Genomic DNA, 27,114 nt, shown 5'->3' with positions numbered 1-27,114 from the left:
CCATCAGTCTTCACCTCTGTCATGGTTTTGCTCACTTGTGCTCATTTTGGGATCGTTGTCTCACTTCTCCCGTGACGTCCAAACCCAGTGGAAGCTTCCCCAGAGCAGGGGCCCATCTTTTTTGTCCACATCTCTATTCCCGCCTCCCATAACAGCATCAGGCACTCCGGGAGCTCACTCAGTAAGTACAGGGTGCCTCACCGAATGTGCCCTCACTGCCGAGTGCTCTCTGGGTGTCGGATCCACCCTCTGTATCATGTGGATAAGAACACCTACCTGCAAGGCGGCCGTGAGGGTTCAGGAAGATGCTGTAAGCACAGAGTCCAGCACCTCGGCCAGCTCTCCAACCACCATAATTACCACTGATACCATGCCCTACACTAGGGAAGGGGCTTGAGGAAAAGATAGAGCAAGTTACTGCCCAGCCCTGGACGGCTGGCCTTGAAAATGAGTCAGCGCCACAGGCCTTGCTGCTTTCTCAAGACTGCTGGAGCGGGGGTACAAACCCCACCAGCCCTGCCTACCCTGAAGAAGCCCAGGGGACCCGGGGTGCACACCAACTGCTACCCTGCTGCCCCCCACCTGGCACAGAAGCTGCTGCCATCTCTGCCTCGTCCCGCATATTGACGTTTGAGCTGGTGTGCACAAACGAACACAAACACATTAAATAAATGTTACGGTCTTATCGACAGGAAAGGAAAACTGAGAAAGTCTCCAGAGGGAAGGCGCTCGGCCCAGACCTCTGAGCTGTGTGGCCTCCATGCTGTTGGTGCCAAGATCCTAAAAGACCAGAGAGCTGTTTGCAGGAATGACATTCTTGGTCCCAGGCGCGACCAGGGGGCACAATGAAAATGGCCCTCAGACTGCAGCCCAAAACTAAATCAGGGGGACCGTCTATCAGCCCTTCCTCCAATATTTTAAGAAATAGTCACGTCTGGGGAGAGGACGGCTCTGTGGAGGGCATCTGTTGATGCCCCTGCCCCTCCTCTTCTTTAGGTTACAAAATCCCGACCACCCCTCCCCCACCATCTACTGCCTTGGTGGTTTTGTCAATCAAAGTGCCCAGCCCTCCCCACCAGCCAATCAGATGCACTTTCCTGGGATAAGACTCTTGAGGGGAAGGATGCTGAGAAAAAGGGAGATCACTTTCTTCTGGAGAATGCACCCCGAGTTTCTCGGCTTCAATTCCGGGACTGCCAATACCCTGCTAGTAAATCCTCCCTTTGTGGAGGTGACCGGGGCCTGTTTCTCTTCCTTACAGCCCGAGACCAGCACTGCAAAGGCCTAGAGAGCCCCAGATCCCGGCAGCTGAGAGTGGCTAGGCGCCTGGGTCCAGACTGCTGGGAAGTGAAATCACTTCTAGTTTAAAGAGAAGCACCGAGCCCTCTCTTCCCCTTTCCACTCTAGGGGCCACCTGGCATGGCCCAGCTTCAGCCATCAAGAAGGGGCAATTTCCTAGAGGATGGTAGTAGAGAGAACCTGGGTCCCGAATAAGGTGTGGCACAGAGCTGCCCACCGGCTTACACGGCCCTGCTTACACTGCCCCGTCCCCCATTCCGCTAGGACAGGGAGGGATACTCGTCTTATTTGAACCACAGTCTCTGGGCTCTTTGGCTGCAGCACTTTAGCCTGCAGTGTAATTCAGGCTGCATGGGTCAAGGAGAAAGAACAGAGCCCCAGGAGAACCAAGCCTCTCCTTCCGGCCTCTAAGAAGCTTCCCCATTCTGGGTCTGGCGAGAAGAAAAGGTCTCAGAAGCCAGTCTCCCTCACCAGCCCTCCACCTCAGGTCGGGCCCGCCAAGGCCAAGGCTGAGCAGCTCACCTTCTTCTCATCTCCACCTTGCAGCAGGTGCAGGGTGCTCCTCCGGTCACCCTCTCGCTGCCTCAGGGCGCTGCCATGGAGCTGGGGCAGGCCCGAGGGCGGGGAGATGCTGCGGCCCTGCGGGTCCACCCAGGTGTAGATGTGGTTGGTGACGTAGCCCCCGGGGACGCGCCCTGCCGAGTACACGGAGAGCACCAGCTTCTTTGAGCCCTTGAGAGCCTACAAAGAGGGGGACACAGGGTTAGCAGGGAGGGGAGCAGGGAGGGACCTCCCCCTCCCGTGACCCAGAACTTGTACCCTCTTGGGACCCAATCGCAGAGGAAAAGGTCAGTCCCTAAACCCCTTTCCTGTTCTAGCCTTCAGTTTCATCCTGTAGACATGAAAACATCTGTCCCACCCTCACCCTGAAGTGGTCCAAACGCAAGAAACACGGCCTCTTAGTGTATCTGTGCAGAAAAGAGCTAACGAGCAGGCCCGAGACTGCATCCCTAGGCAGGTCGGCTTGGCTGGCATCTGGGAACCTGCATTCGGAGTGTTCCCACCGCTCCCTCGCTGACAAGGGCTCACTGTGCCCAGGCTTACCTGGAGATCTGAAAGGTGGGCTCAGGCAGAAGGTTCCTACATGACCGGCCCCCCAGTGAGACCCAGGGCGCTGGGTCTCTACTGAGTTTCGCTGGTGGACAGCAATTCCGTGCCGGGTAAATTAAGCTCATCCTGTGTGGTGGCGGAAGAACCGCCACCCTCTCATTATTCCTCTACTGGGGACTAGCATTTAGCTGTGTCCCCACACATCCTGTGTGGAAGGGCGTGCCTGGTCTCCTGCTGCCTTTGCCCACGCACCTGCTCTCTGTGCTCATTTTGCTGTGCATCCTTCCACCGGAGTAAACCTGAGCTGTGAGTACAAGTATATGCTGAACCTGGGGGCCCTTCTAGCATCACAGAATCTGGGGTAGTCCTGGCAGCCCCAATAAAATACCAGACAAGACAGTCAAGAGATAAAAATACTGATAATAGCAATAGCTTAACATTTACAAACGGCTTGTCTGTGTCAGACATTCTGCACCGAGTCTGCCTTATCTCCTGAAATCCTCACGGAATCCAGTCTGTGGGGAAGGAAATCCCATTATTCAGTTGAAGAAATGGAAGGAAATCACCTGTCCAAGCAGCTAGTCAGGAGTTCCTTTCCCATAGCAACTAATTTTGAAGGTAGATACCACCTTTATCCTACATGTTCCAGTGTGGAGATGGACCAACCACAGGCAAAGGTAAGGCCAGACCCCACGCCCCAGATGGATGCTGAGGTTGGCCATATTGCTTTCTCACGCAGCCATAGCTGAAGTGAAGCGTTTCCCCCCAGAGAGGGTCATTTAGCACCAGGATTAACAGCAAACACGCCCCGCAGCTGGGTACCATTTGACTAAACGACAGTCCCTACACACGAGAAAGTTCATGCTGCCGTCAAAATCACATTTTAAAGTCATTACAAAGAGCTGGCAATGCCAAGGATGTGCGATCTATTTTAATGTTAAGTGAGGTCAAAAGGCTATAAATCATGCCCTACAGTACGATCTCAGTTGTGGAAAAAGAAAAATCACACGGGGACGAAAAACAAAACCAAGCCGAGGAGCAGTGTGCCAAGCTGCCCGCACTGCTTCTCTCTATGTGGCAGGATTTCGGGTGATTATTATTTTGTTCTTCCTGTCTCTCAATATTTTCCAAATGTTCCAGAGTGAGAGTCAATTGCTTTCAGAAAACAACACTACGCCTCAAAGAGGGAGGGGGGACTTAGCTCTCTGGTCCCTCCTGCTTGCGGGGATCCAGAGCATACTTCATTCTACTGACTCCACAAGACTCTTGACAGGCAAGTGGGACCAAGAGCAGACAAGGGCAGTGGGGCACCCTGGCTGGACCTGAGGAGGACACCCTGACATCTGAACCTCTCCTGGAGGAAGGAGAGGGAGCGGCCAGGCATCGAGCCCCTCGGTGCCACAGCTAAACGCTAGTCCCCAGCAGAGGAATAATGAGAGGGTGGCGGTTCTCCAAAATCCTGCTTTTGAAAGAGCTTTCTGAGAAGATGAGCAGGGGAAGATTTACAGTGTTCTCTTAGCAGTCCGTGGGACTCCGGACAGACAGCTGGGAAAATAAAAATCTCTGTTAAAGTCTGAGATGCAGGAGGGAGGAAGTTGGAGGCCAGGTGGGCTTCTCTGGAGCAGAGTGGGAAGTGGGTCTCAGACCCGGAGGAGCAGCAGCAGCTTCTGAGGTCACAGAGCCCTTGAAGTCTCCCTGCCCCCCGTCCCCTGCCCACTGCTCCCTCCTTCACGAGGGCACTGCCGGCTGCTCAGTGCTGTCCCCACTAGTCTGCCTCTTCTCTGCTTCTCACCTGGACCGTGAGTCTGATTCACCTGCTGGGGGTGGCCTGAGGGCACACTGTGTGCCAGGCCTGGAGAGGACAAAGTGCACATGTCCTCATGGCACTTACAGCCCAGCGAGAGACAAGGCTTCCCCTGGCACACAGTAGGTCCTCAGAAAAGGCTGGTTGACCCGACTGGGTGAGAAAGTAAACCTGTGACCCCCACAGAAAACCCAACATCCACAGGCATCGCTCTGCAGTTCCCCTCCGCGTCTCATCTGGAAGGCTGAGCTAGAACTGGGAGCAGGGGGGAGGACGGCGATTGTGGACTCAGGGAGAACTGGACCTAAGTCGCTTCTGCCACTTGGTAGTGCTGAGTCCTTGGGCCAGCCGCTCCCTCTCTCAAAGCAGCACACCTGAGAGGAGAACACTTTTCGGGGTTATGTGGATTAAACAACCCCCTGTGGGGGAGGTCCAGAGCCTGTGCGCACAGTAGGAGCCCAGCAAGTGGCAGAGCCCACGCCCCTCTCTTCCCTGGTGTGTCCACATTGAGAAGGGACACCAGGTGTAGGAAAGCTATGTCCAAGGAGTTAAAACGAGATGAAACCAAGGCATGGGGCATGATTTGTATTCTGTATTGCTGGCAATAGTGGAATTCTCTTGGTCAGTTCTATAAATAGTCAGGCAACAACCTTGAGAAGGAGAGGAGGTTAATGCCTTTGTTGAGAACGCCACAGAGGATTGGTGCTGGAGAGGGCGTGGGAGGTCACCGAGTCTCCCACGAGCTGCTTGGCCCCAGTATCTTACAGGACGGGGCCCCAGAAACCTGAAATGGGAAGGACAGAGAGGGCACAGCTCTGAGAGGCACAGCCAAGGACACAGGAGGCCAGCCCTGGGCCAGTCCCCTGCCCCCACCCCCGTATGTGTTTCCCCATCGCAAGCCTATGGAACCAGAAAATCTGATGCTCACTGCAACTTCAACCATTCCGGAACCTCTGATGCTGGCTTTGGGGGATGGGGAATAAATGCGGGCTTTCCGTGGGTCTTGAAAGAAAGAATAGCATCACCCACTGGCACCTTGTTTATTTTTCTGGTAAAACTGAAGAGAAATAAGATTCCTGGGACAGGCTCTCGGAACAAACACCGTCTTGGTGCAGTGGCCTTCTGAAGGCTGTGGAAGGGCTCCAGCCCCTCAGGAACGTGCGTGTCCTTCGGGTGAGGCAAGGAGGTAGGATGGTCTCCGGGGTCAGTTTATGCCTTCTGATTGGCCTCTTGTCTCCATATTTACAGACAACGCCTTGCTTATTTTAAACGGTGTCACTCAACAGAGGAGATAATTCCTAAAAAGAGCTGGCTACTGCATTCTCCTCGGGCAACCCTTCCACCAGCTTTCCACGCCCACACCCACAGCCACCTTGACTCCCGAGGCTCAGGCCATCGGGGATCACGAAGTTCTCACCCACAGGTGCATCGTCCTCAGAAGGACTAGTGGCCTCGCTCACCAGAGCGAGCCTCTGCAGCAAGCAGCCTCGGGCAGCAGGACAACTAGGAAGTGCTCTGGCTGAGATGCACCGACATAGACATGTCCTCGTTGTGCCACTGGCTTGCTTGGTGACCTAAGGCTACAGCTTCCTCTCGCTGGGCCTCAGTTTTGCCAACTGTCAGTGAGCAAGCAGGCTGGACGCACAGATTGCAGAGGTCCGGCCCCAGGTTAAACTCCAACGTCTACTGGTTTGTGGCTGCATTTAGAAAGAAAGGCTTTATTGACACACGTGATGGCCACAGGTCGTGGCAGCAAAGAGGTCAGGGCACTAGCACATGTAGGGATAGACTCCGGGCAGACCATTCTCAATTTCCCCCATTTAAGGAGTGAGCACTCAGAACTGTGCTGGCTGGGTTTCTACAAGGTCTTCAACCAGATCTTGAACCTGGGGGCTCTGAGGTTCCTCATCAGCTGGGAGGGGCCAAGAAAGTAAGGGCAGATGGAGCATGTCAGGCGTGGCGGGATGCACACGCCAGCTCAGCACCATCATCAACAGTGGAGGCCCCTTTTAGGGACCTGGCAGCCGGGGAGATGCCCTTCCAATCAGACTGTACTGAGAGGCCCTGCTCTTTGTAAGCAGCTGCCTACAGGTGGTAAACCTGAGCAACCCCCATGCTCCGCCTGTGCATGTTGGAGACTTTCCGCCATCCATGCTCCTCTCCCGCTGTGGCAACCTGCAGAATCAGCCAGTCTCCTGAATCCATTGCTCATGAGCTGTGCCACCCCATGCAAGTTACTGAACCTCTCTGGTTCTCTCCTACAAAATGAAGATCATAATTCCATTCCTTCTTTAGGTAGAGGAGCCCAATTAGCACAGTGCCTCTCACGTAAGAATTCAATGAGCTGTGGCTAAAAAGAAAAAACATAAGCTCTATAAAGAACTCACTGCAGGCAGAGTGGTCATCAGAGCGCTATGCTCTTGTGCTTTTAATCATGTGTTTACTGATGAAACTCGACCTAGGGACTTATGGGCATTCCAACAAGTCAGATCACAGAAGTCTCCATCTGACCTAGCAGATGGCACAGCTAAGATACTATCCATCACCAGATGACTATGCAGGCAGAACATTATGATTACAAAAACTTAAATTATATGTGCATGTTTTCAGACTTAACAACTTGCTACTTGGATTAATGCTCTCAAGAGGCAAATCTGCCTCACTCAGCTCTTCGGAGCTTAGTCTAGAAATCATAGAGCAGGCTGACATGACTCTCTGCTTAGCAGCAGACCGACAAAGGCTGGAGAGGGCCATGGTGCTGGGGGACTAGAGGTGTGTGTTAACACTCAGATGTGCACACGCTCCTGTGTTCAAAAACATGCACCCAAGTGCAAGCACCAAGTAGACCACAAGGTTGCAAGATTACCAGACTGTTGTCCTGAGGGGCACATGCCCAAGAAGTATTCTGGAGGAATCTTGAGTAAGGACACTAACGTTGAGTCATGCAGCTTATTTCAGGGCACAGACCTCAGGGAACAAGCTTTTCTCTTCTTGGGAACACAGATGCTCAGCCTCAGGAAGCAGAGCTGTCCGGAGACCCAGGTTGACAATAGGGAAGGGAGGAAGGGATGAGGCACACCTGCTCTTCCTGACCCCACCCGGTTTCCCTGGGGCTTCGGATCCAGACACGCTGGGCACCAATTTGGGCCCTGCTGTTTACTTGCTGTGTGACACAGAGCAAATCACCTATTTATGCTTATTTCTGCCAATTAAAACACAATTGCCATGCATTATTTACAATAGCCAGGATATAGAAGCAACACTTCTTTATCCATTCATCTATCGATCAGCTCCTAGGTTGTTTCTAGGAGCAACTATATATATACTATATACATATATATATAGCAACTATATGTATATATATACTATATATATAGTGTATATATATACATATATATATATAGTGAAATATTACTTAGCCCTAAAAAAGGAGAACAACATCTTGCCATTCCCGACAATATGGATGGACCTGAAGGGTATTATGCTAAGTGAAATATGTCAGACAGAGAGAGACAAATATCATATGATTTCATTTATATGTGGAACCTAAAAAAATGAGAAAAACACTATAGGAAAAACTCAGAGATGCAGAGAACAAACTGATGGTTGCCAGAAGGAGGAGAGTTGTACGAATGGGCAAAACGGGATTGAGAAGTACAAACCGCCAGTTATAAAGACAGTCATGGGGATGTAAAGTACAGCACAGGGAATCTAGTCAATAATATTGTCATAACTGTGGATGGTGCCAATGGGTATAGACTTACCGTAGCGATATAAACACCTGATCACTATATTATACTCCTGAAACTAATATAATGTTGTATGTCAGCCATCTCCGAACACAATTTTAAATGCAACTGCTGTGAGGATAATTAAGGTGGAGTAAACCGCTGTCGGGGGTGTCCAACCCACAGCACGCAGGCCGCATGAGGCCCAGGATGGCTATGAATGTGGCCCAACACAAAATCGTAAATTTATTTAAAATGTTTTCTTCTCATCAGTTCTCATTAGTGTTTGTGTTTCACGTGTGGCCTGAGACAACTCTTCTTCTCCCAGTGTGGCCCAGAGACGCCAAAAGTCTGGACACCCCTGGTACCTGGCACATAGTAGGTACTAAATGCACGCGGATTTAGTTTCTGAGTCTGGCTGCTCCGTCTCCCCAAGCACTAGCTCTAGACACTCTCTAACCCTCCGATTCGCATGGACGCAAATAATACATAGACGACTCGAGCTTCTCCCTCTCGACTTTCCTCATGTTCATAAATGCCCTTCTTTTCTTTAATCCACACTTCCTCATATCATATTCGGCCCCACCTCACGTTCAGCCCCTCTCCCGCCACCTCCAGGAAGCCTTCCTAGATTGTGGCCGACTCTCCTTCTCCGAGAATACTCAGCACACTTCTATATTTTTGTTGCTGTCCATACTGCAGGATCTGCATCGCTTTCATGCATCCCGTCTCTAAGACGACAAGTTCCTTGAGGCACATTGCATATTGTTTTCTCCGTAACTCCACCTGCTTCTTCTCATCCATTCACCCACTTCTTCATTAAATCATTCAACAAGTTATTTACTGAGCTTTCTATATGTCAGGTGGCACCCGGGAATCTGTTCAAATGAGGCCACGGAAAGAGCTGCGCAGTCGACCAGGACTCAGGCAGCCCTAGGTCGCCGTCCTGTGCGTCCCCTCACTCATGGGAACACACACACCTCAGACACACATGGGATTTGGAGAGAGAAGCAGAAGAGGGGGTGCTTAGGAGCCACAGCTCTGGAGCTGGGTACAGGGATTCTCACCCCGGCTCCACCCCTGCCAACCGCAACCTTAGCAAAGTACTTAACCCATCTTTGCCTCAGTTTCCCAGGCATCAGATAACAGCATCATTATCTCACAGGGTGGTTGTGAGGATTGAATCAGTCAACATACATAAAACGTTTAGGGCCAGAACACAGGTAAGAGCTACACGGTTTAGATATTATTATGACAGGGAATGCAGAGTGGGGGTCCCAACCCACCCTCCAGGGTAGGCACTGCTGCATTTTGGTGCTTGTCCCTCCTTCCTTGTTCCGTGGATATACATATATGAAGCTACTGTCTGATGTTTACAGAAATCGACTCACACTTAACATTTCCATCGCCTTTTTTTCTGGCTAAGACATGTATTTGGAGGATCTTTCCTCACCAACTCAATGACATTAAGCTCCTCTCTTTCTGTACATCACAACCCCTGGCAGAGGTGAGCCCCCACTGATTTTCCCACTCCCCTACGGTCGGTCATTTAGGATGGTCCTCATTTTTTTGGCCAGCACAAACAGTGTTCTGCATCTTGGAGCACACGTGCATCTAATTCTCTAGTTCAGAGAACGGTGGAATTCCTGAGGCAGGGCACTGTGAGTTTTTTTTTAAGTAACCAGGTCTCCCAGTGTTGTAGTTTCTATAACCACATGCAGGGGGCAGCACTGTGCCATCTGGGCCTACAGAGGGCCTGAATTCCCCCATCTGCGGAAGCTGTGGACAGGACAGGGTGAGGGCTTTCCAATAATCTTTTCCTAGTGCAAAGTTATTCTGGTGTAGGTATCCACTCTGCATATGCGTTCTTCATATGCGGGCTCCATAAATAGCTCCGTAAAGAAGCTATGTTACAAAACACATAAACGTAAAGGTGCTTTAGGGTGAGGACCCCCTGAAAGTTTTTCAGTGGAAGGTACTCTCACCAGAAAGCTATTCCAAACAAAGCTTCACCTCTTCCCAGCAGTGAGAATTCCGACAGTTACTGGAGTCGTCTGGGCCCTTAACTTTCTCACCTGTTAAATAGAGCCACTAACGCCTCCCCTTATGGGGTTGTCACACAGACAGAATGAGGAGGAAGGTTCTGTAACAAATACAAAGCGTCTTGCACTGGGCTAGGCACATGGGAGGGGCCCAGTAAACGACGGTTAACGTTACTGGTAGCAGCAACGTTACAGAGAGACCACATGGTTTATTCTTCCCACTGCCCAGGTAAGCTCAGAGAGTCTAGGAGTGGAGGGTCTTATGCAAGGTCACAAATAAGAAGCGGGGCTTGGATGTGACTGTGCAAACTCATGCCTTTCCAACCAGCGGTTCGAGGGGGTTTGGAGGACACAAGGCCAACTCTAAGACTTCCGCTCACAAGATGGACAAGGAGGGAGCCTGAGGGGGAACATGGGGCTGTAAACAAATGAGAGCTATGGACTCCCGAACCCTGAGCTGGCACCATGGGCAGCCCCGTGGCTGGAAAGACCCTCCCCATTCAGCCCCACTTGGAGGGAAGGCGGAAACTGGTGATGTGCACTCTCTGCTCCAGTGGCATCTTACAACGTCGTGAGAAAGTAAACCCTAGTTAGCCCTCTGTCTGCAGAGCTCCTCCCCTCTGCACCACAGTTTTATCTGCATTAATGACCTTTTAGAGGGACCACAAACTGCAACAGCCTCCCAGACTCCAAAATCAGTCTCTGCAGGGCAGCCCGAGTGTCCTCTTAAGATGCAAGTGGGCCCTGTCCCTTCCCTGCCCCAAAGTCTCCCATGGCTACTGACATAAAGTGCAAACCCCTCACAGCACATCTCAGGCCTACGCAGCTGGCCGTGCTGTCTCGTCAGCCCCATATCCTCCCCATCCCTGACCTTTCTTACAGCACCCAGTGCTCTGAGCTATTTGCTCCTGCTGCTCACTGTCCAGGAAAGAACACATCTCAATATACTTACATGGTGATTATTTTATTTACATCTTTCTCAATGGACAGAGAAGGCAGGTCATTCTTCTGATTTGGTCACAGATGTAGCCAAAAATACGAAAGGTAAGAGATCGTGGATGATTCCACATAAAACAAGGGACGGTAAAGAAATGCAATTGAAATAACCTTCCTCCTGAAAGTCACTGCCTTCCACTGGATGCCAGTGAGGAATTTTACCTCTCTTGAAGTATCAGTAAGTTCTATAGTATTCATTTATCTATAGTATTCACCAATAATATATTCATTCCCTTTTTGCCTGGGTTGCTAGAAAGCTCATAGTTCCACTTAAATATAAGTTTATTATAAATATATTAACAATTGGTAAGTAGACTGTGTTGAGCTTGAAAAGGGTGCTAAAACAAACCAATCACAAAAGAGATGCTCAATAAAACAACTGCCGAGTGGATGAATGACTGGAGCTGGAGGCAGAGGTCCTTTTCATGGACACCTGGGCAACAGCTCGGCTTTCCCATTCTGCCTGTCACCCTCCACTCCCCAGAAATCCTTTGCTGCTAATAACTTTGCTCTGAGAACACAGGTCATCTGTAAACATCCCATTAAACAAAAGTCCACAAATCGTTAGTCTCTCTTCTCCTGGCATGTCGACATAAGCAGGTACTGGCGTGGTAAGAACTCGATGCGTATATCCCAAAGTACGACTCTTTGTGGCCCACTTCACCTCCCTGAGCTGCTGGACCCCAGGGGGCAGCGACAGGGAGGCAGCGCAGCTGTGTGAGCCCATCCAAGGCCCGTTCCCTGAAACACAGATCGACAGAGGCTCATGAAACACCACCACGATGCATGCTCAGAAGCAGGCGATGGGCCCAAACTCGAGGCACAGGGCTAAGTAGAGGCCAGGGGAGGTGGCCAGGGAAGGGACCACACCTGGGGCAGGTGGGAATTCTGGCATCTCCTCTTCCCCTTTTCAGTTTTCTGTAATGCCGTTTAAATTTGCCTTTCCTTGGGGCCTGATAAAGTAGATTTTAAAAAAATCAGAAGTTCATTCCCTCCACTCTCTTTTCTTTGAGTTTGACCTTCCCCAAAGGCTCCGTGTGAAGACACAGGAGGAAACGTTTGCTCCGTTGCTGGCAGCGCCGGTGGCTGGGATGGGCAAAGCCCCCGCTTCCTAGGATCTTGGCTCCTAAATGTCTCCACAAGTCCAAGTTGTGCTAAAAGGAAAAACGTGAAGGATCAATAAGAGGGAAAAATGCTGTCCTTGGGGAGAGCGCTGAGAGGAGTCTGCAAGGAGTGACAGAGCCACCATCCCTTTGCAAAACAGCTCCGGAGAAGAGGACAAAGCAAATTCCAGAAAGATATCGATTCCTTTGTAATGTAATTCTTCAATTACCCAGGGAGCTTGCCTTTCAGTCTCTTATAATGTAAGTAAATTCCTTTACAAATGTTCTCTTAAATTTCGTCTCTTTATTCATTTCTCTTTTTTTTTTGGAGAAAAACTAACATGATTCTAGGAGTTTTAAATACAGTTATCTAAGATGAACCCCGATGGTTTTGCAATGGACTGCTTTGTTCGCTGGAATCAATGTCTGCAGCACAGCCATCCATCAGGAAAACCCGTTCCTGTCAATGCCACTTTCTCGGCCATGAGCTGATGCACGGATGGGGCGTTTCTCCCCACTGACCCTCCATGCCCGCCACTCATCACTTCCCGTGCACGCTCAGTTAACAAGGGGATAGACAGGCTTCCACCTGAACGCACCCTCAGACTGAAGAATCCTAATTCAAGGTGGATGAATCACCAACACTTAAAAGGCCGATAGATTTGACTGATGACATGGAAATGTACAGCCCTTGTGATTAAATGGGCATAGGGCAGCAATAAGGTATAGACCAAAAATAAATGAATGTGTTATAGATATTACGTACATTATATACATGTTATAATGATGTTATAATATATAATATTATAGACGTTATATATTTTATACATCATGTGTATGTATACACAGCTACACAAGCAATAAACATGCAAAGGAGTTCTACTTCTTTATTTAAATTATACAAATTAAAATAGGGTACTTTTTTGTCTGTCAGAATGGCAAAAATGAAAAGGAAGTATAATATTCAGTGTTGCTGAGGCTGGGGAAAAATGAGGTTTCTCATACACTACTAAAGTTGGTAGGAGGGCCGGTGTAAAAACGAAACTCCTCCCCCAGAGCAGTTCGGCAACAGTTACCAAAGCCTTAAAACACCGGTCTATCCCCTGAGCCAATGCCACCTGCAGAAAGACAGCCCACGGAATGATTAGAGAGAGGCTTGAAGATTTGTGTGCAAGGATGTTTACAGCAGCAACACGGACGATGTGAAAAACCAAGAGTTCGATGAGAAAAAACTAGTTAAATAAATCGTGCGCCTCTATGCAGTGACACACTATACAATCTTTGAGAATCATGTTCTGGAGTTGTTTGTGGAGGTGGGAAAACAGCCTCGATACACTGTTGGGTGAAAGGAACAGACTCGTGTCCAGGTTCAGAAGGGTGGAGACCCACGCACGCAGGCACGCAGGGGGCTTGAAAGACAGGAAGCAAACCGACCGACAGTGGTTATTTTTGAGGGCAGGAGATTATCAATGATTTTTGTTTTTCTTCCTTTGTGTTTTTCTGGGGTTTCTAAGTTTTCTCAATCGAACTAATATATCTTAGTCGTTCAAACATACACACGCACACAGACTTTATTTTAAAAGTCTGGGCTGCCTCCACTACTCCTCATGGTTCCTGCAAACCAGACGCAATGGCCCTCCATTTGCCCCGTCTGGGAGGGGTTGATGCCCACCAACCTTTCACACGAGGCCCTGGAGACCCTGCTCTCATTCTGTGCACACATGTGGACAGATTCAGCGACTCCACCACTCAATGACAGGGTTTCATCAGTACAAGTCTATCCTAATGGGGGTGGACTTGAGGTCACAGTTATCTATTTAGTGAGTTTCCACAGACAACACGCAAAATAACATTCTGACAAAGGTCAGGGCACGATCAGAGAAATAAGAGAGGAAAAAGGAGGGGGCAAAGGCCAAGAAAGAGTGCCCAGTGCCACTGTGTATCAGAAGTCTAGTCAGTAAAGTGCAAAGAGCTCTCCCGGGAAAGGGCGGGGCAGCCGTGGCCTGGGTTGTGAGGTTGCCTTGTGGCTCTTCTCATCAAATGGCCATAAGGATAAAAATCAAAGAAGACACGTACGTTTACTGAACTCGGGCTCTGGCCAGCACCACGCTGGGTTGTACACCCAGCTTCTTTAGAACAGTGACAATGAGCACATGCTCCCGACTCAGGAAGACCTGGGTTCAAATCAGATCTCCCACCTGTGGGCTGGTGGCTGGTCACCAGCCCTTCCCCCAATGGGTTTCCTCTTCCTCTCCCTGGGGACCCTGTGGGGGATTCACAAGAAGCCCTAGCAGGGAAGACCCTCCCTGGTGGACACGTTTATCAGTGTGCTCGGCATCACAAGCATGTAAACATCTTGTGTGGTACGCATTTTAGACCAGGGAGAGCACCATCCAGCAGGAAAACAGACACCAACGCGGTGATTTGAACGGAGTGGTAATGATCCAATGTGCAGATTAACAGATGCACCCAGGGCTTTAACACAGTGCGCATGAGCACCCTTATTTTAGAGATGAAGAAATTAAGCAGAGAAGTTAAGTAACTTGCCCGTCATTTGACTGTTATTCTCTTTACAATTCTTTGGAAGAGGACTCTGAGAATCAGAGACGTTCAGAGGCTTGTTCAAGGCCCTGCAGGTACCAAGCGGCGGAGCAGGGTATCGGTTGGGGTGATGGACACATTCCCTCAAGTCAACAAAACTTCTGCCACTTTCCATTTTCCTGACAACAGGCAAGTGAAAACTCTTTGCAATTTTGCAACAAGAAGCAGTAAAAGTGGTACCTCCCTCACATCCCGAAGGGCCGTGGCGCAGTTTAAATGAGTTTATACAGAGAGAGTACTGAAAACGGTGTCTGCCTCACTGCAAGCCCTCAATACAAAAGTATTATCATCCAAGGAGCAACCCTAGAAAACACGAGGACACAGGCAGTATCTGTGTCAGGCAGACCACCCCGCGGAGGGAGCTGAGAGGGAGAAGAGAAGGCTGCCAGCTGCCCCATCTGCAGGTACAAGGAAGGTCTGCTGGGAGGACGCCCTGGGGCCAGTCCCCACTGGGCTGCAGGTGTCTATGGCTGGAGAGAAATAAAGCCTCGTTTCTGAGGACGGTGTGTTGCTTGTCTAGCCAAGTGCAGTTAAGGGGCTCGGCCTCTGTCCTGCAGGGCCCCAGCTCCAGAGCAAGACAGTAGGCAGGGCACGGTTTGATCAGACACAGATTTAAAATGTTAGCCCTGCCTCCAGGGTGTGGAATGAACTGGTGGGCAGATAAGCCAGACAGACGAGAGACAGACAGACAGTGAGGAGGGCGCTGTACTTGACAGCAAGGATTGCAGAGAGGAGGGAAGTGTGGTCTGAGATGTGCTGGGGAGAGGCTAAGCCTGGAGGGTCTAACCTCACCAGATCCCCAGTAGGGAGGCCATGGGGACGAGCAGCAGGTCAAGGTTACCGACTTGGGAAATGTCCACGGTGGCGGTCCAGAGGGTCAGCCATGAGCCAAGACTCTCGGGGCAAATAAAGATTGTTCCTAACACTAAACAAGAGTTGAAAATGGAAATTAAAAAAAAAAAATAAAGACACCCAAAGCAGGCACAGATCCTGTTCAAAAACAATACGGCTAGAAGATGGGTGAAGATATTCGACACTTGGGGTGTCTGAGGGCCATCTGAACGTCCTGACCTTCCCAGCAGAGGAATGGAAGGACTCTTGGAAGCAGGAGACTGTTCAGAAGGGTTGGGAGAACTCTGGGAAAGGTTCAGGAGCCCCGAGAAGAAAGGGTAGGGGGGCAAAAGGAGAGAGAAAGAAAAGGGTAAAGGTCACGCGAGGTCCAGTCACAACAATGGGCGCCACGCCCTCTATCCGGTGCCAGAAATGCAGAAGAAAAACCCTTGCTTCCCCAGGGACTTAGGGGAGAAGCTTCCCCACCTACATGGGAGGGAAACTGCAGAAAGCTGGACCACTTTTCCTTCCTTAGTCAGAAACCTCTAACGAAGCCTAGCCCACCACGTCAGACACGGTCCCGGTCACCTACGGGGCCTTTTTCCGGTGCAGATACCCGTGTTGCCAGGTCACCACTTCTACCTGCATTCACTGCTTCGATGGGTTCTAGAAACCGCCACCTTCTGGCCCTCTTCGTCAGGGCCCCTGGGGAGCCCCTCAAGGAGGGACGCTGGGACACCAGGTTGGGGAGGCAGCCGACCCAGGACAAGGCGTCACACACTGGCCTCTGGGCCACGGGTCTGTCTCGCCTCACACACGTTTAAGGGCAGCGAGGACACACAACTCCATCCCACAGCTGGGCTCGATCACTGCTGCACAATGAAAATGCAGATACCAAAACCAGACAGGAGACATTTTTAAAGGAACTCCAGGTACACGGGAATATCAACTACATTTAGTAAATGACTCTGCAATTCAAACCACTACGATGGGTCACGAGGGCTCTGCATCCCCGTATGTTCTTCCGATGGCACTTTTATTTTCAACTAAGCAGACACAAGACTTGCAAAGCCAAGTGAATGTAGTCGATAACAGTTTTCATTACAGTACTTGCAGGGACCTCCGTGGCCCTACTTTTCAACCTTTGGATGTGCAATGGCAACAAGAACCATTTGTGAGCGTCTGAGTCACAGAGAGGCAAAAGGAGCTTGCTCAAGGTCATAGCCAAGTACACTGTCCGATGAACTCAGGTCCATCTCCAAAAAGCCATCTCTCACCTCTTGAGTACAGACCTCCCTTCCCTTGAGTTTCCAGCATGTTAGCTGACCTTGCACATCTGGGCTCACACTCCAAAACAGCTAAGGACGAGGACAGGGGAAGTCTGAGCCTCTGGCCCAGTCTACGTGGATACATGGGGAAAGGCAAGTGGGTTCTAGGGGAAGGCAGTGCTTCCCACACTCCAGTGTGGTTAAGACTTGCCTGGGCCTTGGTAATTCTCAGTTAAGCTGCATTTGTGAAGGCCCCAACCCCTAGGTCTTTGGAAATGCCCCTTCTGATGCCACTTCACTGCCTTCCTCCCACCGGGAAGCTTGCAGCTTCAGAACCCGGCAGAGAGCACATCTAGGGACTTGCTTGTGGAGGCTGGGACATTTGCCTTGCATTCAAAGTGGGAGGACGCTGACATCACGAAAACTCAGGTACAGAGGAAGCATAACCACGAGACTGGCTGCCAGATGAAGCAAAACCGCAGCCAATTTAGCAGACGGAACATAAAGTCTCAAAGGAGGCAAGAGGGCTGGGACTGAAAAAGAAGGGAAAAAAAAACCCCACGTATGCATTCTTGGGAGAGAATAAAGCAGTTTTTAAACACACAAGTGATGAGCGGGAACTTGGCCTTTCCCTGAAAAATGCTGGGGTTTCTTGAAACCTGAATGGTGTGGTCGTTGTTGCTTTTAAAACCAAAAGCCAGAAGATACACCTCACCCGAAATTGGTTCGTTGATTGCTTTAGAATGCATAAACGATTTATTTTGGAATCACAGGCACAGTCTGGCTTTGTAAATAACCCACTTCTAGAAATGCGGTTTTAAAATTAAGGGCAAAGTGACAAATGAAATAGCCAAAGGGGTGTCGTGGGGTGACGTTGGACTGCAGAGGATGAAAAAGGCCCACAGATATCATTTTTTAAAACCTTTCACTGAAATACAGTTGGCCCTGAACAATGTGGGGGTTAGGGGCACAGATGCCCATGCAGCCATGCAGAAGTCCAAATGTAACTTAAGTTGGCCCTCTGCAAACTCGGATTCCCAGCCACCGGCTGGCACTTCAACAATGCCGGTTTGCACTGCGTGGGTCAACTGAAAAATCCATGTATAAATGGACCTGCATGGTTCAAACCACACTGTTCAATAGTCAACTATAGTAGCAGAGGGTTTCCTATTTACCACATTTTTTACACCTATTATATCATTAGATTGCCATAGCCATCCCCAGAAGGAGGCAGGTGGGGGGCAGCTATGCCCATTTCATAGTTCTGAAGACTGAGTTTAGAGATGTCATGTGATGTGTCCACAGCCACACAGCCAGCTTCGTGGTAAAGCATAAAATGGGTCCTACGGCTTTTCCTCGATCTTCCTGTCCAGCACCCACTACGCTGCAACACACAGATGTTTGTTCAGATGTCACACTCAGGAACCAAGGCGCCCTGAACTCACCACACCGCACTGGGAAGCAGGATCATGCCATTCATTTGACAAATACTTGTTTAGTTATCAAAGCACCTACTCTGTGCCAGGCACTGAGGTGGGACTGGGGTACGTCAGTGAGCGGTGCAGACCAGATCTCTGTTCTCAGAGTTCACTTGTTGTGGGGAAGGCGGATGATAAACACAGCGAACCATCCTAGGCAAACGCACTGAAGGAAACTGAAGCAGAATAAGGGGACGGGGCAGGGGGTGAGGGGTGGCGCAGAGCGGGAGGCAGGGCCGTGGAGGCACGCAGATGTCACAGCACTTAAAACAGTGGATGTCCTGTGGCCACCCGCATGGCTCCCCTAGGTCTCCCCTAGGTTGGGGGTCTGTACCATTCAACTCAGCCTCCAGCCTCGGGCAGCTGTGGTCAGTGCTGCTCAGAGCATGAATGGGCAAACGGCTCTGCACGACAACTGGCTGGGCTAACACAGGCCACTTTCCCTTGATGCGTGGGCATCAGACTCCCCCTTAGTAAAATGAAGCCTTTGAACGGTTCTTTAAAGGCCCTGAGATGTCAGGCGCAAATAGTGACAGTGGCCTGCCTTCCAGCAGGGAGCTGTCATTGTCTTCCAGGAGGCTGGCTATCTAACAAAAACAAAAAACAAACAAAAAAACCCACTGGGGCTGGGTTCCCACAAGGAGGTGAGGTGGAAGAACCACCTACTTCCTCATCCCAATGGTGAACCTAGGCTAGGCAATTTCACATCCATGAGCAGGACCCTTCTCACCTCCCTGCCTCCCCTGGGAGGGAGAAAGCACCTGGCACACAGTAGGCCCTCACTAACATCAGCCTCCTCTCTTCCCAGTGGAGTCCCAGTAAAGCAAAGGTCAAACATGAATGCGCTGGCCTCAGGGCACTGCCCCCTGCAGCTGGCACCGGGATGCACAGGAAACAAATGGAGGCCCGACTCCGGCTCCCTGCACCCTTCCCCCTTCCCACCTGCCATGTTATAAAAGTAAAGTGGAACTGCCTGCGGCACAGTCATCTCAAGCACGGCCCCAACCCTGGAGCACAATTAGGAGACCAAATGGGCTCGGTGTTAATAACAGCTTCTTGCTTGGGGAGGGGGTGGAGAGGGTAATAAAGGAAGAAAATTGATCAATTTTAAAAGACTCATATTTCAGCCTCCAGCCACCTCTATCCATTAAATGCCATCCCTCTGATCAGTCTCTGGTCCTCGCTGGGCACCAGCCTGGGGTCCTGGAGCAGTGAAGTCCCACGTCACCATAGAACCTTGCTGGAAAGCCAGTTGGAGTGCAATCATGGACGCCTGCTTCAGTGCAAAGCCCTTTGAGGGTCCGAGCCGGATATTATGACTCGGAGGAGATGCACATGCGCCATGAGCATGAACAAACAGGCACGTGAGGAGCTGCATGCTCTTGACAGGTGCGTACAGGCTGCGTGCTGTGTGGCTGAAGGCAGGCGGAGGTGGGAAGCAACAACACACACAAAATCCCATTGGTCAGGGGTTAAAGGCCCATACTTATCTCTGCAGCTCCATCCAAATGATGACTCCATGGCAGGTAATAAACAACGCTGGGTTTGTCAGGAGGGGGGCGGGGGTGACAAGAAAACCAGAAGCCAGCACTGGAGTGATTCAATATTCCTCTCATGCCCATCTTAAAGTCAGAAGGCAGGAATCTTCTACTATGAAAACATCGACTCTTAAAAAAATACAGGCATTCTCTTCCACCTTACAAAATGCTTCTTTGGCTTGAATAGTAAGTAACCAATTGAAAGGATTTTTGTTCTGCAAGAGCATCAGCATTTTCTACAACCTCAAGGATCAGCTTCAGCCAAAAAGACACAACTAAATGAAAGAAATGGACCCTCTCGATGTCACACTCCGGGTCCAGCGCCCAACATCTATTCAACAAAGGGTTTGTTAATAGTGCGCTTTCAACCTGTCACTGCTGGCAGGACCTGCAGGACTCAAGACAGAGTGCAGAGCCAGAGGAAAGTCCATGCATACTCGTGAGCGCATTACCCACGGTTTCCGAGCCGGAATACAGGAATGGCACCGAGGGAGGGGGTGGGGGGGCTGCATTTCAGATACAAAGTTGGAACCGGTTAATAATTTGTAATGGCTTCAGCTAACCACGTGCCATGGAGAAATGACAAATGTGTCATTTAGGACATACCAGACCAACTACAACAGCATATTAATATGGACAGGTTCTTTCCATGTTATTGTACAAAACGAAGGAGGATTTGACAATGCCAAGTGAAAGGGCTGGCCACTGTTTTTAACAGCTGGCGTGTTTCAAATCCTAAAATGTTCCTTGGATGTACCCAGGGGGAGGCAGAGACCATCATGAAGCCATTTAATTTTTATCGAGATGAAACGCTCAAATATACATACCTCCCAGCAGTACCTGCTACCTGCAGAATCAGGGACTCAGAAAGCAAGTGGGAAAGTGAATTTGGATTTGAGTGCTCTTAGCGCGGTGCACGCCATGACCCTACTGTCATTTTCTCATTTACCCTGGAGTGGCACGAGGGTTGGTGCTCTTGGGTCGAGGGGCAGCAGGCCAGTTCTCATGGGTACAGTGTGTGACCCATCAATTTCCTGATTTAGTAGGAGGCTACATGGAGTGCCAAGATTCTCATCCCCCAAGCCTTAGCCAACCTTCTTTACTCTGCCTGGAACAAAAGCAATTCCAAAAGAACAAGAAAACATTGCATTAGATATTCTAAATGCCTTCTATGCAGCACTTATGGAGCAGATTGGAGCAGATCACCGATTGTCTGAGCTGAGAGGGGCCTTGGGCAGCCCCTGGCCCACCCACCCTGGCCACAGAGAGGGTCAGTGACTGGCCCAAGGTCACACAGTAGGTTTGCAGCAGAGCCCAATGAAACATCCCTGGTCCCTGGACCACTTGGCCAATTTGTCAAGCATTTTTGGCAGAAAACCTTTGAAAGGTCTCCTATTTTATTATTATTAGTTTGGCTCCTGTTCATTCAAGATAGATTTTTTTCCCCAAAATCAAAAATTTCAATGTAATCGCAAATAGCAACTGGCTTGCGTTATCTGGACCTGTCGCTGCTGGTTTAGCAAACAGGCTCCGAGAGAGGGATGGGAGCCCCCCTGAAACAGGATACATCTTCCCTGAACTGGCCTGGCTAACGACGGACGTTCAACTTGTCAGAGAGACCAGCAGAAAACACTTCGTTCCACCTCTTCTGTTCACTGGGACGAGGTGACTCTCTCTGACTCATAAACTCTTAAGTAACTTGATTCCTACAATTTAATTTTCTTTTTATTACACAGACACAATTAATCTCTCCTTTGGGAAGCTCAGAGGGTCTCCCCATCCCCTGCTTCTTCCTACCCGCAGAAGAAAATAAAGATTTTAAGATGAAAAACATATCTCCTTAAGAGCTAAGCTTGACAGCTAAAACATGGAAACAGCCTAGGTGTCTACTGACAGATGAATGGACAAAGTAACTGTGGTGTGTGTGTGTGTGTGTGTGTGTGTGTGTAATGGAATATTATTCAGCCACAAAAAAGAAAATTCTGTATTTTTGTGACAACATGGATGAACCTAGAGTGCATTATGCTAAGTTAGATCAGCCAGATACAGAAAAACAAACATTGTGTAATCTCACTTACATGTGGCATTTAAAAAAGCTGAATCACGGGAGTAGAGGATAGGGCAGAGGTTGCCAGGAGCCAGGAGGTGGGAGAATTGAGGAGTTGCTGGCCGAAGGACACAAACCTTCGGTTATAAAATAAGTAAGTTCTAACTCACAGTTAACTAATGCAATAGTGAACAATTTCACATTGTATACTTGGAAATTTGCTCAGAGTACATCTTAAATGTTCTCAGCACAAAAGTAACTGTAAAGTGATGGATATGTTCATCAGCTTGATTATGGTGATCATTTTACACTGTATAGGTATATCAAATCATCACGGTGTATGCCTTAAATATACACAGTTTTTATTTTTCAGGTATGCCCAATAAGGCTGGAGGAGGAAGCAAAATTAGTAAACAAACAAACAAACAAGCAGTCAGCCCTCCCTATCCTCAGATGCAGAAGCGGAAGATAAGAAAACAGACTTACAGAAACACAGACCAAAGGGATGGTTACCGGAGGGGGAGGGATGGAGGGTAGATGAAAAAGGTGAGGGGGGATACAGGCAATAATACTGCAATACATTTGCTAGGTGATTGCTAGAATTAGTGGAGTGATCACACTGTAAGGTTATAAAAATACCAAAGGTCTATATTGTACATATGAAACTAATTTAATATAATATTGTATACCAATGATACTTAAATTAAAAAATTTTTTCTTTAATCGACTAAGGGAGTTGGGCATCCTCAGATTCTGGTATCTGTGGAAAGGTCCTAGACCCAATCCCCCATAGATACAGAAGGACAGCTATAAACAAATAGAATAAAATTGAAGAAGAGGAAAACACATCTACTAAATGCAGTGTGGTGTCCTGGAGCATAAAGAAAGATACAAGCAGAAACACCGGTGACATCTGAGTGACGCCTGAAGTTCATTATCAGGAATGCACCTCCACCATGAAACCCCTGACAAGGGGCCCCAACGCTCTAGCTTAAAGAGGGGCTGGGAGTGGAAATCCTGGTGAAGGGTAGTCTGTACCTAGAGGAGAAGCCAGGCTTCTTTTGGCTTTCCATCGGGGGACTGAATACCCTTAATTTTGTGGAAACGTGTCAACAGCTCCAGGTGTTCTTCTAAACAGTCCCTGAAACTGCCTGCCCAACCCGTAACCTCAAGGCGGAGGCTCTCTGGGAGGCCACAGGAGACAGGTCCCGCCTCCTCCGTTTTAAATTCCACCCACGGAAAGTCTGTCCCCCTTTCTCCCTGGAGTTAAGGTGACACAAAGCCGTACTCATTTTGCCTGTTGCTTCTGGAGGGTCCAGATGGGCCCCCTCCGGGCAGGTTATGTGTCTGCACTGGCAGGAAGACGAGCACTCCTGAGACAGCTCAGTCTGCCTTAGCGGTGCCTCCGTAGGAAAAGTGACAGGGACCCGGGGGCTGCTCAGCTCACACAGGCGGGGCCCCACCCAAAGTCAGTTCTGCCCCTATCAACCTTTCCCTCTGGCAAGGATTCGGTCTGAGGCTTCAAAAACAATGCCATGGAGAGTTTAGGTTTTACTCTGGAAGCAACAAGAGTAAACAAATAAACAAAGGTAAGGCCTGGTGCTCCTGTGAGTCAGAGCAACAGCACCTTGGTGTAGTTCCGGAGGTTCACACAGAAGGTGCGCAGCCAAGGGAACCGCTGAAATGTAAGGGGCCGGAACTGAAACTCTCAGCCAAGCAGCCCCAGCCTTATAGGCATGGCTGAGCTCGGGTGTGAATTAAAGGGAGGGTCTGTGTTCTTAATGTCCGAGTTACCTGAGGCCTTCTCAAAGTCTATCGCCTTGTGATAATTAAGTTACCCACGTCTTTTTTAACTGCCACTGAAATGGAATCCATGTTTCTAAGTGACCGTTTGGGCCAAGTATCTTTCGAGTATAAATTTATCATCTGGGAACTCCAGACCTGTTTCGGCCAAAGGCTAATGGATTATCTCTTTACACATATATGGAATGTCAGCTAAAGGAAAAAGATTAACGTGGGGGGAGGAAGCCGAGAGTGGGAATAGGTGCACAGGAATCCACAAAGAGCTTTGTCCACTGCACCCATACCCCCAACAATATAAACTGATCAGCCTTCTGCCAGAAGCAACAAATAAGTAAGTTTCCAAAATCCTCAGGGGCCTCCCGTCAAGGCAGATGGGTTGGGGAGGAAATAAGGGAAGCCAAGGTCAGAGATCAGATGGTCACGTCCCAGGTGAATAGTCAGGAAGTGGGCTCAAGATGAACCTGGCCACAGGTCACTGCAGGACACACAGGAAGTAGCCCTGGACCTCGGCTGCCTAACGGTTTCCCAGCAGCCAGCAGGCCCTGGGTTGGAGTTCAAAACACGTGCACTGAGGAGGACCAGAGGCAGGGTCAAGGGGCAGGGTGATGAGAAACTGGGTCACAGGCCAGACCAAACCCCTAGGAAGCATTTTCCCTGCAGAAGCAGAATCTCATTTTGCTCCTTTCCCCCCAAACTCTTCACTTCTTGCACAAAAAGGGGGTGTGTGTGGATGACTGCAAAGGATCTTTGACTCCACACAGAGACCAACACTACTCATCTCATCCTCCAGCTGGTTTTCAAAAGCCCTTGGCATGAGATTAGCAAACACAGGCATTCCTTTAAACAGCATGGTTAAATTCCTAGCAGCTTGCTGTCATAAGGTTATCTTTCTCAAGTGACACAAAAAGTACAACTACTGTCCCGTGAGGAGGGGCATTTGCTTTTGACATTCAGGGAGAAGCCTCATTTCCAACAAGGTTAGGGAATCTTATTGGGTCCTGGTGCCCCATTTCCCAAGTGGAGAACTAGAGGTTCAGAGAGGACAAATTACTCACCCTGGGTTTGTACAGCCTGTTCCATAAGCAGTAGGGTTAGGCAGAGCTCCGCAGATTACCAGAAACGGCCTCCTCGGGCCACTAGGAGCTAACAAAACTTTCCTTCAGGGGCAAAAGCCTCCAGAATAAGAGTAACAGCAGAAGCAGAAGGCACCTGCTGATTGCTAACCATATGCCAGCAGAGACTTTACCTCTTTTAATGCTCATAAGAATCCACAACCTTTTTCACACTTTGTGATCACACATTTGCTGAGTATTTGCTAAGGTCTGTCTCCCACACACGAGCCTTTATGACCAAGGAAGGCAGGGCCCATCACAATATCCCGTTGGGGGGTATCACATCTATTTGCTCAATAGACTAAATGTTCCTCTTTTAAAGAAACATTTGTAAGAAAAATGGAGCCCGGAAAGGTCAAGTGATTTGCGTAAGGATACACAGAATGGAGCTACTGCCACCATAAATTGTTTCGCCACTCTGACCCGAACTCATCCCCCAAACCAGACCCTACCTTGACGGCCTCAGCGTGGGTCACCCGGGACAGGGATTTGTCGTTGACACGCAGAATCTGGTCCCCGACTCGCAGCCCTTCCTTCTCAGCCAGAGAGCCTGGCTCCACCAGGGATACATAGATGCCCACGCCATGCTCCGAGCCCCCGCGGATGCTGAAGCCCAAGCCCTCGTGTGCCTTGGCACGCCTCAGGCTAACCAGGCGCACCTCCCCGGGCCCCGCGCTGTCGGGGCCGCCCCAGGAGGGCTGCCTGTAGGGGGCGGTGGCGGGCAGGTAGAGGCCCTCGGCGGTGTACTGGTCGAAGAGCAGCTGGTCCGAGCGCGGGATGACCAGACGCAGCATGGGCAGCAGGCGCCGCTTGACCGGGCTGTCCAGCAGCACGCGCAGGGTGCTCACCAGGTCGAAGACGTTGCGGCGCGCGTGGTACGCGTTCAGGCAATGAGTGAACTGCTCCCGCTCCGGCTCGCTCAGCAGCGCGGTCAGCGCCTGGTGCAGCTGGCGCACGTTTGCAGACAGTAGTCGCAGCCCCGTGTTCCCTCCGCCGCCCGCCCCGGCCGCCGAACCCAGAGAGCCGGTGGAGGACGAGCTCACCGACAGGCCGTCCAGCTGCGCGTTCATCTCCCCGCCGAGGGTCGGGCGGACTTGGGGCGCTCGGTGGGGCAGCTGCAGCACCAGCGGGCACCGGCGCGACAGCTGGATCCGCGGAGCGCGGAGATCGTGGCTGGAGTCTAGGTTTGGGGGCGGGGCGGGGGGCAAGAAGACGGCCTCTGGAGTTCGGGTTTGGGGGTGCGGAAACAGTGTCTGAGTCCTGGGGTATCGCAGAGATCGCTGCTAGACTCTCGGGCGCGCGAAGATGGAGGGGGTCGTGAAACTGGAGTCCGCGAGGCGCAGAGACGGCGGCTTGAGTCCGGGCAGGGCGGAGACGGCGATGGGATCCTGGATGACAAGGAGTTGGTGGCTGGAGCCGGGAGGTCGCAGAGAAAGCAGTTACATTCTTCAGGGCATAGAGACGACGGGTGGCTGGAGTGGGGGGCGCAGCACAGCTGACCGCCCCGTCACACCGCGCCCGGGGCTCCCCCAGCCAAGCCGCCCGTTCCTCTAGGGCTGGGGGACCCCAAAATCATAAGTTGGGATGGGGGCGCTCTAGTCACAGAGCCCCCCAAACCGCAGCCGGTGGAGCACCGCGGGCGTCCAGCAGGGGGTGCGGGGCATGTCCAGGGCAGTCCCGGGATGCAGCAGCCCGGGGACCCCTGCGCTCCTGCACCTTCCGGGCACAGACGTAGCCTTGGGGCCGCGAGCCCACACTTTGCGAACTGTTGAGCCTCCTGGGGGCCGATCCTCAAGCGAGTTCCGACGCCGTCGCCTTCGCCTCCCCAGCTTTGGCCCCGCCCCCTTACCCCTCCCCTTTACCCCCCTTCCCCGCGGGCTTTTCAGGAAATGACGTCCCACCTCGCGCTGGGCGGTTGCCTGGAGACGGGGTGAAACAGTCCAGCCCCAGGGAAAAAGGGGTGAAAGTGGGAGTAGGGTTGGGAGGAGCTCCCGGGGTACTGTGAACCCTCTTCAATTTTCCAGCGGAGAGTGAACCTCAAAAACGTCTCTTCCGCGATGGAAGCATGTGCATCAGGATCTCTGTGAAGCAATTAGCCAGGTAGCTAAATTAACAATTGTGGCGGAAAATAGCCAACTTTTTGCTTCTAAAATATCGAATGTCTCCGTCTCAGTTTCCTACCTTAAACATGCGCTCTCCTCTTGCACGCACTGACATGCAAGTTCAAGTGTTTATGGGGACGGTTGTTGGATACCTACTGTATTCAAAAGATGTATACTAGTATATACTGGTGCCTGTGGGAGCCAACTCCTCTGCAAGGATGCATCAGACTGGACCCTTTTCTAGCCTCCCGT

The 27,114-nt window shown here is 50.6% G+C and overlaps 1 protein-coding gene across 4 annotated transcripts in view; it reads right to left on the bottom strand.

Moving 5' to 3' along the window:
* Positions 1-26,596, bottom strand: part of WHRN (whirlin) — a 76,659-nt gene extending 50,063 nt beyond the window's left edge. For 3 of the 4 annotated variants that reach the window (XM_037139466.2, XM_037139467.2, XM_037139468.2), the window contains exons 1-2: positions 25,213-26,596; positions 1,822-2,040 (exon numbers count right to left, since the gene is read on the bottom strand). In XM_037139466.2, the coding sequence (XP_036995361.2) occupies positions 1,822-2,040; positions 25,213-25,830 (837 nt within the window). In that variant the 5' untranslated portion in view covers positions 25,831-26,596. The remainder of the gene's footprint in view (positions 1-1,821; positions 2,041-25,212) is intronic. The other variant, XM_053656457.1, reaches the window with a different exon arrangement.
* Between the last annotated feature and the right edge of the window lie 518 nt (positions 26,597-27,114).

This window comes from Artibeus jamaicensis, unplaced genomic scaffold, assembly GCF_021234435.1.
Source record: "Artibeus jamaicensis isolate MK-2021 breed Jamaican fruit bat unplaced genomic scaffold, CSHL_Jam_final scaffold_1964, whole genome shotgun sequence".
NCBI classification, from domain to species: domain Eukaryota; kingdom Metazoa; phylum Chordata; class Mammalia; order Chiroptera; family Phyllostomidae; genus Artibeus; species Artibeus jamaicensis.
This window is presented reverse-complemented; position numbering and strand designations above follow the sequence as displayed.